Source organism: Gymnoscopelus microlampas (assembly GCF_963454915.1).
Source record: "Gymnoscopelus microlampas genome assembly, chromosome: 12".
Lineage (NCBI taxonomy): Eukaryota > Metazoa > Chordata > Actinopteri > Myctophiformes > Myctophidae > Gymnoscopelus > Gymnoscopelus microlampas.
In genome coordinates, this window is record NC_139949.1 from 12,754,988 (window position 1) to 12,771,578 (window position 16,591).

The window sequence follows — 16,591 nt, forward strand, 5'->3', positions numbered from 1 at the left end:
TCTTCCGTATTGTTCAATAAAAAGCATTTTAATTCGATTGGTGGCCATTTTCCTATAGACCCCTTAACAGACGACGTCATACTGGCTGCGTGCAGCCAGTATGCGCGCAACGAAACCCATTATATCAGGTCTCGTTAGGACGCGTCTCACTAGCCAACACACACAAGAGGGGGTTGGGGTGTGCTGAAACCAGTGCACCCCGAAACAGGTTGGGAATTGATTGCGTGAAACAATCACCTGTGCGTCCAGGCTCAATGTTAGTAAACAAATAATTGGTCTATAGTTATAATGTACCAACAGTGCAATACACCTCTCAACCGCTAGGGTCGCGCAAAATGACCACTGATTGGATTAAAATTATTTTTATTGAACAATACGGAAGATACGGATACTTATGAGGGCCCGTACATGGTTGTAACATCCGTAGCCATGGGGTAAGTACTTTATATTTTAAATCTGAATGTGTATGTAGATGTACGAACCCCAAGTGTGAAAGTGCAAAGACATTTTTTGTCTAGTGGCTAGTGTCAAGTGGCGGTGCGGGCTACGGGGACGGTCTTGAATGTGAGTGACAGGTGCGTCACAGCGTTTTTTTAGAATCCGCTGGCTGCAAAAAACTGTGGCCGCGCACAACCTGCGTTTAACAGCGGCCAGCCAACTTTTGGTGAGAGCGCGCCCTAAAAGTAGGCTACAAGATTTTCCTCTGAGATGTGGCGGGTTAGTAAAAGTACTGAAAATTGGAAATACTCCACTAAAGTAAAAACGCCTCAAATTTGTACTTAAGTACAGTACTTGAGTTCATGTAGTTAATTACTTTACACCACTGGATCTGACACAGTGCGCCCTCTGGAGAAACGCGTTTTGTGTTTGCTGCTGACTTATAAGGAGGCAATGGACAAAGAAGTTTGAATCAGATTATACATTTTACTCATTAATAAAGGCCTATAACATTAATATTTACCATGTTGGCTTATAAGATTATACATTTTACTCACTAGTCATTAACTATATAATATTTATTGGATTGCTAATGAAAAATGCTGCCAGCACTGCCCACTCTTCCAAATAAATATTATACATTATATAATTCAGGCAATAACACAGAGATTATATTTAGTTCGTTTTTTTTATTTTATTTGGCTTTTTGTGACCAATCATGAAAGGGAAATTAGGCAAGTTCAAAAATAATATACATTATTCACAACACGGATATGTCATGTCTATTATTGGTATTGTAATTTTACTTCACATAAGATTGCATGCTGGATATAAATGGTGGCGAATAAAATACATTCAACATTGCACATGGGTGTAGGGTTAACTACTTGAAATTGCAAGCAATAAAGTTATAGGGCTAAGCGAATTATAAATGAATATCAACTACTCTTATATTATATTAATCTAAAAAAAAATGCATGCATTACAATACACCATGACAATGATAACTGAATTGTTATCTCTACAGTAGGCTAGAATGCATTCAACCCTAGCGTTGTATAATACAACAAACACGCTATAATATTGTGCTCCGACCAAAGTCATACAACATAGTACTCATGATATGCTTGCTCAGGATGTGTGTACGATATGATTAACACCTTAAAGTGTTATTATGACAATCTCACTCTTGGAGCTGCGCATTAGAATTCTCTATGATGCTGTGGGGGTACGACCACTGATTTTCAGATGGGGTTGCCGTCTGCTCCTTGTCCACATTCATTCTGAGACATGTCTGCTGGAGACTGTCCTCAACATCCTATGCTTGTGTTCTGGTATCTTCCCAGGCCACCCTTGCTAAGCACATTGTCACCCTGTTAGTTTTTCACGTCTGTTCCAATTGTGTTATCTTGAGCGGGTTCGTCGCTCTGGGTGCGGTTGGCACGGGGATCGTCTTGGGGCATCGGGGCATCGTCTGGGGCGGGGTTTGTGACCATGCCCAGGAAGAGGGGGGTCATGGAGGCCTCGTCAACGACCGCAAAGAGGAAAGGAGAGTTGAGGGAGAAGCGGGAAATGGAGCGTGAGGTGGTGACCGCAGTGACCGCGGATGCCTCAACCCCTTCCTCGCTCAGCTCCATTTCGCTGGCGTGACGGACGCCCGACACCCTCAGGGGAAAGTCTGAGATCCCAGAGAGGTCGGGTCCAGAAAACAGAGATCCCAAGCCTGAGAGGAGAGGGGAAAATAACAAAGAGGAAGAGAGGGACATGAGATAGGAGAGTGAAGAGAGAAGGAAGACAGGAGAGTTGTCTTGACATGTATTTTTCACCTCTGTATTACTCTGGAGTCTGGATAGTCCTTCTAAAACAGTGCTTCTCAAACTTTTTAATTTCAAGGACCCTGTCCCCTCATCATGTTAGTGAAGCATGTTTTCTTACCCATGCTAGTGAGTGCTTCCTGTAGCTCCTGGCGGTACTGCAGTTTAAACTTGGGCAGGTTGACGTGCATGGCTCTCTCCTGAGGCAGGCGTCTGTACACTTCAGAGATGTTCAGCTTGGGAAGCACAGATGAAACATTTCCTCGTCCTGGCAGAGGCATGACAACCAGGAAACTGGTGTTGCCTTTGAAAGGGAAACATGCAACCTGGACAGAAGAAAAGACAAAAACATAACTAATAATAGAGATCGCTCTCATCACTGGCTCACCGTCTTTTGTGCCGTTGAAGTTGCGTAATGATACACACGATGGCCACTCGGCTCGTTCAATAAACTAATTAGCTCGGAAGTATAACAGTTCATTACAGTATAAAGGACACTATCTGACATGGTTACTGTGTGTACGCGTATTATTTTTTGTCCTGCATTATGCATGCACTGTTGAGGGTGTGTATTGTATATTTTGTTAATTATGGATGGTGTTCGTTTTCAGATATCTGTATCTACAGTATAGTACTTTTCTTTCCCTGTAACTGTATCTAATGTGCTTCCTTTGCAGACTGAATTTCCCTAGTGGGATCAATAAAGGTGTCATCTTATCTCAACAACACACACTTCTGCGATGCTGCAGAAGAGGGATGCAGGGTGGACTTCTGGTTCAAGCCCTCTCTGCCCCCCCATTCTACTGCCGTATGACAGTCCCGGCACAACAAGACACAATATGCGAACTATGGGTGCGTATTACAATTACACCACGAAACCAGCAACAACTGTCTTGAGGCGATCCCATTCTGTGTTCGGCAAAGGCTCTCTCCAATAAAACTTCGGGAGAGGGGTGTGGGAGCATGTATCTGAAAACCTGTGAATTGTGAGAATTATTTATGTGTAATTTTGTTTTGAAATAATAAGGTTTTATGGTAGATTTGTATTTTCCAGTGTTTGGTAAACTATTTTACATGGACCCACAGGTCTGAAATAAAGATTATTATTATTATTTTGATAGTAGAACTGTGCATGATGTAACTGCATGCTTTTCTACTGTAATCAAGCGATCTATTTAGAACAGCTGCTTTGATTAGGTACAGGTGTGATTATAGTCCTGTATATAAAGAGTCAGGGTCACAATGACTTGATTCAGTACACGTGGCACCTACAAGGGATTTGTGGTGTGAGATTTTAGCAAGGTTAACCTTAAGAAAGTGCTCCTGAAATATCATCAACACATTACAAGTAACACTCACGTTCACCCCTTACACACACACACACACACCATCATGACACATACTGTATATTATGAAAAAGGTAGTGCACGCACATCCGTTGGTCCAGGTGCTTAGACAAACAAAGTATAATGAAAAAGAATAAAGTCTGCACACTGGTAGTTGCAAAAAGCTCCAGAATGTATTGCTCGTCAACGTTTCGGCCTGTTCAGGCCGAAACGTTGACGAGCAATACATTCTGGAGCTTTTTGCAACTACCAGTGTGCCGACATACTGTATATATTAGCCTTTCCAATCCTTAGCCTGCCACCTATGTACTGTATCAGACAGTGTAAGTGCTATTAGTACTTGATCATGCGGGTAAGAACAGTATGAGTAAGTAATAATATAATGTTCTGCCATCTAATGCAGACAGCTTAACACTCAAATATTACAACACCTCATCTAAACATAATCAACACCTACACACACAGTACAGCTCAGTGCCATTATCTGCCATACTGCAATAACAGTCATTTTATCCATGCAATGTTTATACAAACAAGCACATGCATCCAACAACATGCTTTTTGGGTTGATGCAATGCCTCACATTATCCGTGCCATGTCACATTCTGCCTCTTACCAGATACTTTGGCCTAGTGCTTCAGCAAAGAAAGTAGGAGGGGGCCGATTCTATAGATACTATGCTGTGGAAAAGTGACATTACACAGCCCTGCACAGGCCACCTGTTCTGGCAGAGACCTGTGCTCCGCAGAGTACCCCTTAGTTGTCTTCTATACTTTTATTATTTAAAAAATAACTGAAATTCATGGTCAGCTTGTACAAAAAGATAATTCACCCTCTCTTTTATACATGCAAACTCATAATAATACATAATAATAATAATAATACATAATACATTGAATCAAAGCAAAACAGATTCTGCCAATATAAAACATAATTGTCCTTGTATGTAATGTTGGGAAAGTGAAATGGCTGTAATCATCTAAAACACCTTTGGACGGATGTTTTGAAGCACAAAAACTATTTCATAGGTCACCAATATCGGTGTAACGTGAATGATGATGATGCGCACACCATTTGGGATCAAAATGCATCTACTGTACCTGAGCCTCTAGTTGTGCGTCGTGCAGTAACCGTAGAGGGTACTGGGCTGACTTCATCATGTCTACAGACACAGACTTCTGGTTGTCCAAATAGAACACTCCTTTGGAGGTGGCCTGCGGGTCAAAACGGGACTCCCATTCACCTGTCAACAACAGTGGGAGACACAGGGGAGTCATTACAAACAGACAAAACAGAGGAATGGACAGTGGAATTGCCACTGTCCATTCCTATTCGTTGCTGTCCGGCAGAAACTAATTTTTTCCGCTTTTGCATCTTTTTCCGTATATCAGTGCTTTTGAACACCCTTTACGTCTGTGTGTTGATTAAAAAAATAGTGAACCAATTTGATGAACAAAACCTCCTAACTCTAGTTAGCTGGTTGCTGCCGGACAGCAGAGATATATTATTATTATATATTATTTGTGTTATTATAATAATTATTATTATGTTTTAAATATTTATGAATAATTAGTGGGAAAGTGGACAGCCCTGTTAGACAGACTAGACTCTATGGAATACCTTTGAAGTATACTGCATTGATGAGCATGAGGACTACATCATGGGGAAGGTTTGGCATGAAGTTGGCAATGTGGCCCTTGGTGGCATTCTCCACCCATTGGTTGACTTCCTCTACAGAGGTAAGGGGGGCGGGCTCTGATCTGTACCTGAAGGAAACCAAAACAAATATCCTCTCACAACCTCAAACCAACAAAAAATGGTTGAGTGAGTTGAATGAAATTACAAATTTCAATGTCATAAACATAATGGCATGCATGGCTATTTGAAAGATTCAGAGGTTACTGGCACATTAAATGTGCTTCTGCCTGTAACCAGTGCAAAACAAGGAAGTGAAATCTATAAAGAATCACAAAATCTATCAATATATTTTGAATCAATAGTTTACACTATTTGGGCAGCTCCTCCGTGGCCAGTTGAGAATGACTGGTCTATGACGTATCTATGATGTATGAATCCAAATTTGGATAATAAAATTAATATGTATGAATTTATTGCTAACACGCAAAATCAACATATTAGAGAATTCATAGCTTTCATTCTGTTTGATTTAATAAAATACACTGTTTAATTTTCCTTTAGTTTTTGTCAGTACCTGGCAAGCGAGTCTTCGATAAAGGAGAGCTTCACATTAAACCCTGGGAGGAGGAGAGGGATAGAGAGGAAGGGGTGAGTAACATAGATAAATGTGCAAAGATTGTACGAAGAGGGAGTATGCACAGAATATCTAATTATGTTTGGTATCTGTTTCTATTGTTATTGTATACATCATTTCTATTTGTTTTCGTTTTCACTACTGCTTTAAAAAGTTTTTTTATTCTACCGTCCTTGCAAGAGGGTGAAAACACACACACACACACACACACACATTTGTTAAAGGACAACTTTAGTTTTTTACAACCAAGGTTTATATTTTAGCTTGTAATTAAAGTAAATAAAAGATGAGTGTTATTTTTTTTTTCATGTACTGCTTTCTACAGTTTTGGCAATTTTTGCGATATTTTTTACAGTGGGCGGGGGCATTCTGTCCGGTGGCTAAATATGCCTTTTTTACACAATAAAAAAAGGTCCTGTGGTCTTTGATGGCCAGATGTGAGTTATTGGGGGTTAGAAGAGCTACTGTAAATAATAATAAAGAAAACACCGGGTTATTGTGTAAAAAAAATACATATTTAGCCACCGGACAGAATGCCCCCGCCCACTGTAAAAAAAGATCGCAAAAATTGCTAAAACTATAGAAAGCAGTACATTTAAAAATGTTAACACTCATGTTTGATTTACTTTAATTACAATCTAAAACATAAACCTTGGTTGTAAAAAACTAAAGTTGTCCTTTAAGCAGACATATAGTACAAACACACACACCCACACACCTGGTTGCAGGTACATCCGTGTAGCCACTTCTAGTGTGGTGTTACTGAGATGACGTTGCAGGCCCCCCAGGATGTGATGGTAACAAGGTAGGTTGTGGGCATGAAGAGACTGCAGCAGCAGTTTCTCTGTTGCATTTTGAGCACCTGAAGGAGAATTCACAGACTATGGATCGTCATGTGTGCACCTCCATCACAGGCGTTTAATTGAAATAGGCCCATGATGACACTTAAAGTTGTTTGATTTAACCACTTGAATCCTATGTACTTATATGTGACCGGAGTCCCACATTTCTCTATACTAGGCCCCCTCATGTTTTCGTCCTACACCACACTAAATATCTTTGGCGAAAATAGCAGATTCACAACGCGTTGCAACATGACATGCTGTCAGTCAGCTTGTAGATCGGCTATTTTCGCTGAATGTTCGCCCCCAGGATAGGTCACCAGGGTTAAAGTGGTTTAAAGTGATGTTGTTGAACTTTGAGCATTATATAAGTTCTAAATATAGGCAATCAACATTATCCGTTGCTTCTGTCCTCTGTGAACGAGACGTAGTAGGGATTCCATTTACTCTTACTGTATGGTGAAACAGGTCTCTTTTTTCCCCGAACATAATTTGGGCAAAGTGAAATGGCTGTAATGTTAAAATACCCTTGATGGAAGTTGTCTAGTACAGGGGTCTTCAACAGGGGGTCCGGGACCCCTAGGGGGTCCTCAGAGTTACTACAGGGGGTCCGCCAAATCTTTGTGTGACAGGATTTTTAATTTTACCTTAAACTTGAACCCTAGCATCCCTTTTCTGAGGAGAACTTTAGCCAAAAATAGCAGATCTACAAGCAGCTTGTGTGAGCTTGTAGATCAGATATTTTTGGCAAAGAGGTATAGGTGTAGAGGGAAAAAAGAGCAGACCACGTAAAACAAAAAATGTTGAATCTGAAACACAATTTTATACGATATAGAGGGGGTCCCTGCTTCATCTCTCTCCCAGCTAGGGGGTCCTTGGCCTGAAAACGTTGAAGACCCCTGGTCTAGTACACTAGCACAGCAGAACTGTATGTCAATGTCACCAATATTGGTATAACACAGCTGGCAGAGTGCTGTCAACAGAAGACGAGAAAAGTAAATAGAATACAAATATTTGGACAGTTTGACTTGGCCAGGTAGCTGTATAATTCAAGATTCTACTAAAGTTCAACATCACTTTAACAAGCAGATTCGGAACCTATATCCCTTAACTAAAATGTCCTTACTTCCCCAAAACATCTTCACTTGTACTGCTCAGAATTTTCTGCGTACTGAGTACTTCTACTTTTGGTACTTTAAGTACATTTTGATACCAATGCTTTTGTACTTTTACTCAAGTACATTTTGAATTCTGGACTTTTTACTTGTAACAGAGTATTTCTACATTGCAGTATTGATACTTTTTCTTAAGTAAAACATTTCAGTACCTTTTCCACTACTGCATACAATAGTAAATGATTGGCATCAGACAATTTTGTTCTGTCGTGTTGTGTACAAAACCTGAACACACACACACACACACACACACACACACACACACACACACACACACACAAGCCTGCCCACTCCCAAGCAACAATACACAGACCTAGGGCGAGCTGTGCCAGAGCGAAGGCCACGCTCAGAGGGGATATAATGATGTTAGGTTGCTGCGGTCCGACTGGCAGCTTCTTCAACAGCTCCAGACCCAAACGCTCGATGGCGCCCCCTACTGCCTGGCGTGCCCGGGTGCCGAACACCTGATCTCCTCCACACCCCTGCTCTTCCTCTTTCACCTCCTCCTCCTCCTCCTCCTCCAGCTCAGCACTTGTAGCGTTAGGGGGGTCATCATCCTGGGTAGAAAAATGCAGAGAGAGAAGAGAGATTATGCAGGATACATGGATGGACGGATGTATGTATGGGTGGAAGTTTCGCGTCCTGGCTGTGTGTAGAAGTGTCTCTGAGCAAGAGTCTCTGTCTCTGAAAAGAAGTAACATCTCCATGAATTCAAGGCTTCATGGGGTGTGTAATTGATAGAAAATAAGTACTTTTTTGGGTGAACTATTCCTTTAACCTCTAACGGCTTCCTGGGTGCTGCCCCCCGTAGCACCCACTGCTCCTGATACGTAGGATGGGTTAAATGCAGAGAACATATTTCACTATATATGCAAATATACAGTGACACTGGTCCGCAAAGGATTGCGGACCAAATTATCATGGATGGAAGGATGCATGGATAGATGGGTGGATGGATGAACGAATGATATACTATTGATAGATTAATATACTTGAAATCTAGTAGTAGTAGCCACCAAACACATAGCTGTGTGGAATGGTGTGGTAGTGTAGCTAGACCTGGTGTAGCACATGGTGATGTGATAAGTGTAGGCTGGTTGATATTATCATGGGGAGAGTAGTGTCCTTACAGTTATCCCCAGCCGGCATAAACACAACAGGAGCAGAGGCACACACAGCTTCATGTCAAAGCAACCAGCCTGAAACACACAAACATTAAGTTCAGTCAGGACAACAACCCATTAAAATATGTTTCAAAAATAATATGAGCAATACATTTATTTTGGTTTGTCATGCTTTAGGTACTCTGAGGAAGCACGCTACATCACCCCTACCCTATTAAAGGTTCTATCATCAGGTGGTAGCTGGGGTGGAGGAGCGTGAGTAGCAGCAAAAGACACAAAATAAATGACAAGCATAAGCAGCAGAGTGTAGCAAGTGAGGAAGTAAAGCATTAGGCAGCAGCAAGCAGGAACAAGAAGTGAATTTCCATGTTTAAATAGGGCTGCCGGAGATTGAAGTGAGAATGTGATTGGTTCAGTTAACAAGCCTGGAGCTGTGACCGACCAATGGTCGGCCGCCAGCAACTGCACAGAGTTTCCTGACTGAACCAAGGTAATTAAAAAGAAGGTACGGTCATCTACGTCAGCAATTCCAGCAATTCCAGCCGGCAGATTCGTCCTACTGGGACACTGGGAGGCAAACTGCAGCCGAGAGTTCGGTGGAATACATTGGAGTTAACGAGAGCCAGGTGGACCAGCTTATGAACGAACACTATTTCTGAACGACTGCAACCTTTGTAAAATACTTGGCCCAGGGAAATAAAAGAAGACATATCACACATTGTTTTCTGCTGTGTTGCTTTTCAATGTGTACACACTGTATAATTTTATTGAGGTATCTAAAGAGTACTTTTCTGAACATGCCAAAGTATCGCGACACTGTCGGTCACTAACAACCAATCTCAAATAAATGCCTCAATAAAATGATACAGTGTGCACATCGAAAAACAAGTGATTAGAAAACAACCTGTGATAGGTCTTCTTTTATATTCATGAAACGATTAACTGACAAAGGTCACACTCATTCAGAAATAGTGTTTGTTAACAAGCTGGTCCAGCCGGCTCTCATTGACTCCAATTTATTTCACCAAACTTCCGGATCCAGTTTTGCCTCCCATGCGTGTCAATGGCGCCTGACTGGCCCATGGACTGACACTACCTTCTTCTATCATAGCCTCGGACTGAACTTGCTCTGAGCATGTGTCATGCATGACACTCATTAGTATTTACAGTACGGTAATTAGTCTATGAAAAATATTCAATTGTTACTGTATTAGAAACCTTTGTGCCTTTGTGCAGTCGACAAAGAGAGAACGTGGGAAGGAGAAGAGAAAATAGTAAAAATAGAAAGGAGAGAAAGAAAGATTATGCAGGAGTAAGATGTTTTAACACCAATAAATCCTCAGAAAAACAAACCGGAAACACACCACTATAATGATATGCATTAGGGACTAAAGTAGATGTGGTTACAGTGGCCTTATTGTCATTAGGTTTGGGATTCTGGGAGTTATCCTGATTTGAGTTATCCTGACTCTTAACAAATATGTTCAGCTCGTGCTGCACATCCACAATGCACAGGTTTTGTACACATATTTGATGAGCCTAATTGGATTTGGATTCATAATGGATAGAAACACCAACAACTACATGTCATACTATTCAGCAGGTAGTTCGCAGTGTGTTCCCTTCCATAACCGCTGTTATTCTAGGAAGTGTTTGCCAGAGGAACAAAGGTTATGGTTTCACTGCTTCAGTTCAGATTGTTGTTTGGCAGAGCCAGATTTCTCAAACACAAACAGCAAACAATAACCTATGGTCAATCTAGTCTATGTACAGTTCATCTCTGCAGCAACAGCTAGAGTCTGCAGATGCGTGTTTACAGGTCCTCTATTTAGATCCAATTTCAGTTGCGACCATGATACAACCTACTGTACCACGATTACTGACAGAATTGTGCAGAATTGCAGATGGACAGCAGCAGCTAGAATGCTCATGCATGATGTGAGCCTTTCCTCTCTAATTCAACCTCTAGCACAGAAAACAGTCAAATAATGTCTTTGAGAAAACAAAAAACTGTCCAAACTCACCTGGCCGATATCTAACGGAGTGGAGGACAACAAGAGGAGAGCATAAACCTTGACAGAGAGAGGTAGAAAGAGAGGGAGAAACAGTCGACGCTCGTCGATCTGTATACTAGTGTTCTGTACTCAAAACTCACATCCCGCTCGTTGGCCAGTTAATATTTAATTCTGGATTGACACACAGCAGTTGTTACTCACAACTAAATGTAAATATAAAGACCCATGGTGCCCAGAGGTCGCTGGTGATTCAGCTGTCATAAGCTTTTGATTTGAAGAAGTTGACCTGAGATGCCTGAGTGACCACAGAAGCCTAGAACACTGGGCTCTAATAATATTCATTAAATTATTCATGGTTTTAATAAATATAATATTACATTCATCATATAATATTTTACGGCCCTTGTCAGCAGTAGGGTTTGAGCAGATTGTGGATGTTCTGATCTCAGAGACTGAAAGAAAGAGTGATATTTGCTTGTTATATAGATAGATATATAGATATATTGCGAGTAGAGCACTTTGATTTAAAGGGTCCCTCAACTTTCAAAAGTAAAAAGTGTGTGTGCGCGCACGCACGCACAGACACACACACACACACACACACACACACACACACACACACACACACACACACACACACACACACACACACACACACACACACACACACACACACACACACACACGAGAGAGAGAGACAGAGAGAGAGAGAGAGAGAGAGAGAGAGAGAGAGATTCAGAAGTATTTGATCCATGGAAAACTCCATAATGACTTCAAAGACAGTCAACATAGAGAATGTGGGGGTGTATTTTTCCCAGACTGCATGGTTCCAGCAGTACACCTACGCAGTACACACATAGCCTTGGCACACGCACGCATGCATGCACACTCATGTGCACTCATACACATTCACACAGATACACACACACATTTTACGCATTGTACAATTTATCAAAAGTGGTGAAATGTCTAGAATTAGCTTTTTCAGCGAACATTGTTCACTGTATTTCTCACTTTAATCAGGAGTTTGTTCTTTGTCCAATATTGTACATACATTTGTGCATTTCACCAGGGGGACCTGTTCAGTTTTAGGGAGTTAATTAAGGCTACTGTAGTAGGCTAGTATTATGCAGTGGTGTCTTCTACCGTTATACGCTGTATACGCCGTATACAGTCCAGATTATTTTGGGAAAAAGCGTATACAGTCTAATAACCATTTCATCCATTGAAAACGAGAGAGCCATGCGACTACGCGCATCGTATCGTATCGCATATCCTCCAAAAAAAACATGAACACAGCACTGGTATTATGGGGTTAAGAAGGGGGTTTTGTATTAGAGAGTTAAATAAGGGTTAAGTATTATGGAGTGAAGTAGGGGTTCTGTATTAGAGAGTTAAATAAGGGTTAAGTATTATGGAGTGAAGTAACTAAGGGTTAAGTATTATGGAGTTAAGTAGGGGTTCTGTATTAGAGAGTTAAGTAGGGGTTCAGTATAAGAGAGTTCAAGGTTCTGTAAGAGATATTTTTTGCTTAAAATACTTTTTTTTTGTTATATTCCGATTGTAGTAATTTCTATAGTGTGTGTTCAGTAACAGGAGTCTCGCCATCTCTCCAGCTCTTTAGTAAATAGAAAATAAATGTTCTTATGGGTCACCAATTTCATCCAATTTGGAGAGAGACTCCATTAATCAGCTCCAATTTCCACTTTTGTCTGCTCGTTTCTTTGTTTATTTTCATCACTTCCAATTTCGCTTTTCTGATTGGATGAAATTGGTATCCTGACCTGAAAATGTTCAACTATGAGTTCAATGACAGAGGTTGGACTAGGAGTTCAATGTGAGGAGTTCAACTAGGAATTCAATGATAGGGGTTCAAGTCAACTAGGAGTTCAATGTTTGGGGTTCAACTAGGAGTTCAATGCTCAAGACCGTTTTAGTATCGAAAATAGCAGATCTACAAGCTGCTTGCAGGTCTGCTATTTTTTTGCTATTTTTGACGGAGCATAAATTAGGCATCAGGGGTTCCATTCGAGGTTCAGTGCTAGGGGTTCAAATAAGGGTTCAAGTTCAGTCTTTCTAACCAGCACCACTTCATCTGTTCATACAAAGATATTAGCCTACATTTCTGCACATTCTATAAGCTGTTTATTAATAGTTTGGATTTGCTGGGGCAGCCTGGGGCTAGTCTTTAGACCAGAGTAAAACAACAGCCTAACTAGGTCAAGGCCAGCCTGGGTTTGCCCACTGCATGTATGCAAGTCAATCAATGACCACAGGGTGGCAGCATAGGATAGATTCACAAAATAACATCAGTCCGATGCATAAATTATGCCTAATTTAATGAGAAAATATTAATTACTTAACATTCATATCCATAATACATAGTAATCATTATGCACAGTACATTATATTGTGATGTAATAATGATCAACTTCAAATGATCAAGATCAAAATATCTGTGTTCATTATAAATGCACGTGTCTACACGTGCGCGCATGTGTGCGTGTGCGCGAGTGAGTGAGTGAGTGAGTGAGTGAGTGAGTGAGTGAGTGAGTGAGTGAGTGAGTGAGTGAGTGAGTGAGTGAGTGAGTGAGTGAGTGAGTGAGTGTGTGTGTGTGTGTGTGTGTGTGTGTGCGCGTGCATGCGTGCGTGCGTGCGCGCACATGCGCGTGTGCATATGTGTGTGTGTGTGTGTGTGTGTGTGTGTGTGTGTGTGTGTGTGTGTGTGTGTGTGTGTGTGCGGGTGTGATGTAACATGTGTCTCACAATTCTCAGCACTGACAATCATCTCAGCACCTACTGTTGTTCTGAGGAAACTCCATCCTTCCTTCTTCCTCCCTCCCTCCCTTTGTTCTCCGCCCTCCCTCACCTCACCTCTCCCTCTCACTCTCACTCTCTCTCCCCCTCTCTCCATGACAGAGGGTCTTTGTCAGGCTTAGCAGGTTGGATTTTAGACTCTGAGGTCCTGTCTAAACATGCAGGACAGGAGAAAACGGAAGAGGTGGTCAGAAGGGGAACAGAGGAGAGAGTCCAAGATGGTGAACATTCTCCTTCTCCTCCTTTCTTTCTCTTCTACCTGCTCTAATATGCCCTCGTTTGGAATACCTCTCACCCCTGCTCTCATCGCTCTTATTTCATTTCTTGAACTTGTCTCAGACGTTTCAAAAGCACAGGAATACCAACAGAGTATAATGACTCTATATAATGACTGACCCTTGAACTCCACACAGTCAGCTGCTTGTGAAGCCTGTAAGGCTGTTGCACACAGAGCATGTATAGAGGGAATCAAACGGAACGGATAAAGAAAGAGAAGTCATAGAACTATTCAAGATGTAGAGAGAGGGAGGTGTGTGCAGGAGAGAGGAGAGTGTGAAAGAGTGAGGTTTGTTTGAGAAAAGATGAAAATAGTAAGTTCAGGGGACTGAATGCCCTGGTCAGAGTTGTGACATGATAAAACATTACCCAGAGAATACCACAAAGTCAACATTGGTGTAAAGTAACGAAGTACATTTACTCAAGTACTGTAGTTAGGTAAAATTCTGAGGTACTTTTACTTTACTGGAGTATTTCCAATTTTCATTACTTAAACTTTTACTCCACTACAATTATTTGATAACTTTGGTTACTAGTTACATTATTATATTATAAAACATACATTGACCACTTCAGCCCTATTTTATACATAGGCTATTTAAAAAATCTATTTTCAAACATTTTAGTACTTTTACTTTTGGTACTTTAAGTATATTTTGATGCCAATACTTACTTAATACAGTACTAATGTTTGGCTTGTTTGCAGCAGAAACGTTAAACATGGACGTTTAGGTCTGGAGACTGGGTTGCTGTCCCAAATTAGTTGGTAACTTTGAATAACAGGTAATGGTATGGTAAAGGTACAGACATTTGTCTTGCAGAGACGTATGCTGTATGAAGAAGACAGACTTTCACAGTATGTGTTGACTCAAAGCACAAGAGGACCTCACACAGAGTGCAACGTAGCAGTGAAAGATGGTATGATTATGATGGTAACCTCAAATTAAAGCTTACTGTCTGCCATTGCTTCCCAATGTGCCATTTCTCTTACAAAATGATTAGATTATGGTGCCAATACATCAAACAGCGGGTCCCTGTACGACTGGGAGTTTAATCACTTAAACCGTACATACTTCGTTGACCGGGGTCCCCCAGGGTTCTCTTCACCAAAAATAGACTATTTACATGCTCACAACGCATCACAAAGTGATACGTTGTGAGTTTGTAGATCTGCTATTTTTGGCAAATGTTTGCCCCTGACTAGGGGTGCTATGGGTTCATGTGGTTAAAGAAATTCAACAAAGTCACTGAATGGCTTTCTTCATACCATGCAATTTCAAACCAGTCCTGTTCATAAACGTTTGACCACTGGCTCTGGTGATGACACATTATTATTCCTAGGGCAGAGAAATGTTTAGACTTATTTCATGATACTGCCACTGTATTGAACCGTGCACTCCACATTTAGCTGCTTGCAATATTTGTGAACAGGCATTTTCTGTCTACAGTAGGTCTCTAGGATTTGGAAATTGAATTTGTACTCCAACGCATCACATTGTTATGCCTTGAAAATCTGTTCAATTAGCCTTTAACATGATTGACGTTACTGCATTCACTTTTAAAATTCATATTTAAGTATTGTCTTTAATTATAATACTTAGACAAGTGACAATAGACAAGTGCAATCACTAAAACTAAAATAAAACATAAAAATCACACCCAGTGTGAAGTGAGCGGTGTTATTTAGCAACAACAGTGGTCATCACAGTGATGGAAGCTCACTTTCAAAAAAAGTATTTTTTTTGAAGTGCGTGGTGATATTTATAGGTTATTAGTTTCATCATGCGTCTCGCTAGCCAATCACAGTACTGAGCAAAGGGTTGAATAGAGTCAGCAAATTTTCACGACTGTCTATTCACGACGGTCCCAAACCCACTTATAGGAGCGGCTACACCGCCCAAAACCAGAAAATGGCACTCCGAGCGTTTTTCCACGTGTGTGGCACCGTCCACGATGTGGCTGTCCATCCTGGCAATGGGATCCCAAGCGAGTCCCATCGGTTGACCTAGCTGTCAAGCTGTCAAGTCATGTGGCTATTTAACTATTTTTAGCGGCGCTAGCCGCTCTATACCTTTAGGTATAGAGCGGATATTAGCCCTCTATACCTGGCTTTTGCGTCAACGTTCTGATTGGTCAGGCTCGCCAAGGTTCTGATTGGTCAGGTCCGTCAACGTTCTGATTGGTCAGGCTCGCCAAGGTTCTGATTGGTCAGGTCCGTCAACGTTCTGATTGGTCAGGCTCGCCAAGGTTCTGATTGGTCAGGTCCGTCAACGTTCTGATTGGTCAGGCTCGCCAAGGTTCTGATTGGTCAGGTCCGTCAACGTTCTGATTGGTCACTATTCATGACATCACTATGTTACTATTCATGACATCACTATGATGTCATTATATGCCTCAGTGAAACATGGCTCACACACAACAACTATGTCCCATCTCTGCAGATTGATGGGTTTTCACTCCATCTAAACAGTA

General features: G+C 41.2%; 1 protein-coding gene across 1 annotated transcript; it reads right to left on the minus strand.

The window, feature by feature from the left end:
• Positions 1-1,814: 1,814 nt before the first annotated feature.
• On the minus strand, positions 1,815-9,071 carry serpinf2a (serpin peptidase inhibitor, clade F (alpha-2 antiplasmin, pigment epithelium derived factor), member 2a; the record flags this gene model as incomplete). The annotated part of the gene is made up of 8 exons (XM_084074158.1): positions 1,815-2,161; positions 2,374-2,578; positions 4,699-4,841; positions 5,219-5,364; positions 5,811-5,853; positions 6,589-6,732; positions 8,201-8,444; positions 9,018-9,071. The coding sequence occupies 8 exons, from the start codon at positions 9,069-9,071 to the stop codon at positions 1,815-1,817; spliced, it is 1,326 nt and encodes a 441-aa protein (XP_083930284.1).
• Positions 9,072-16,591: the final 7,520 nt, after the last annotated feature.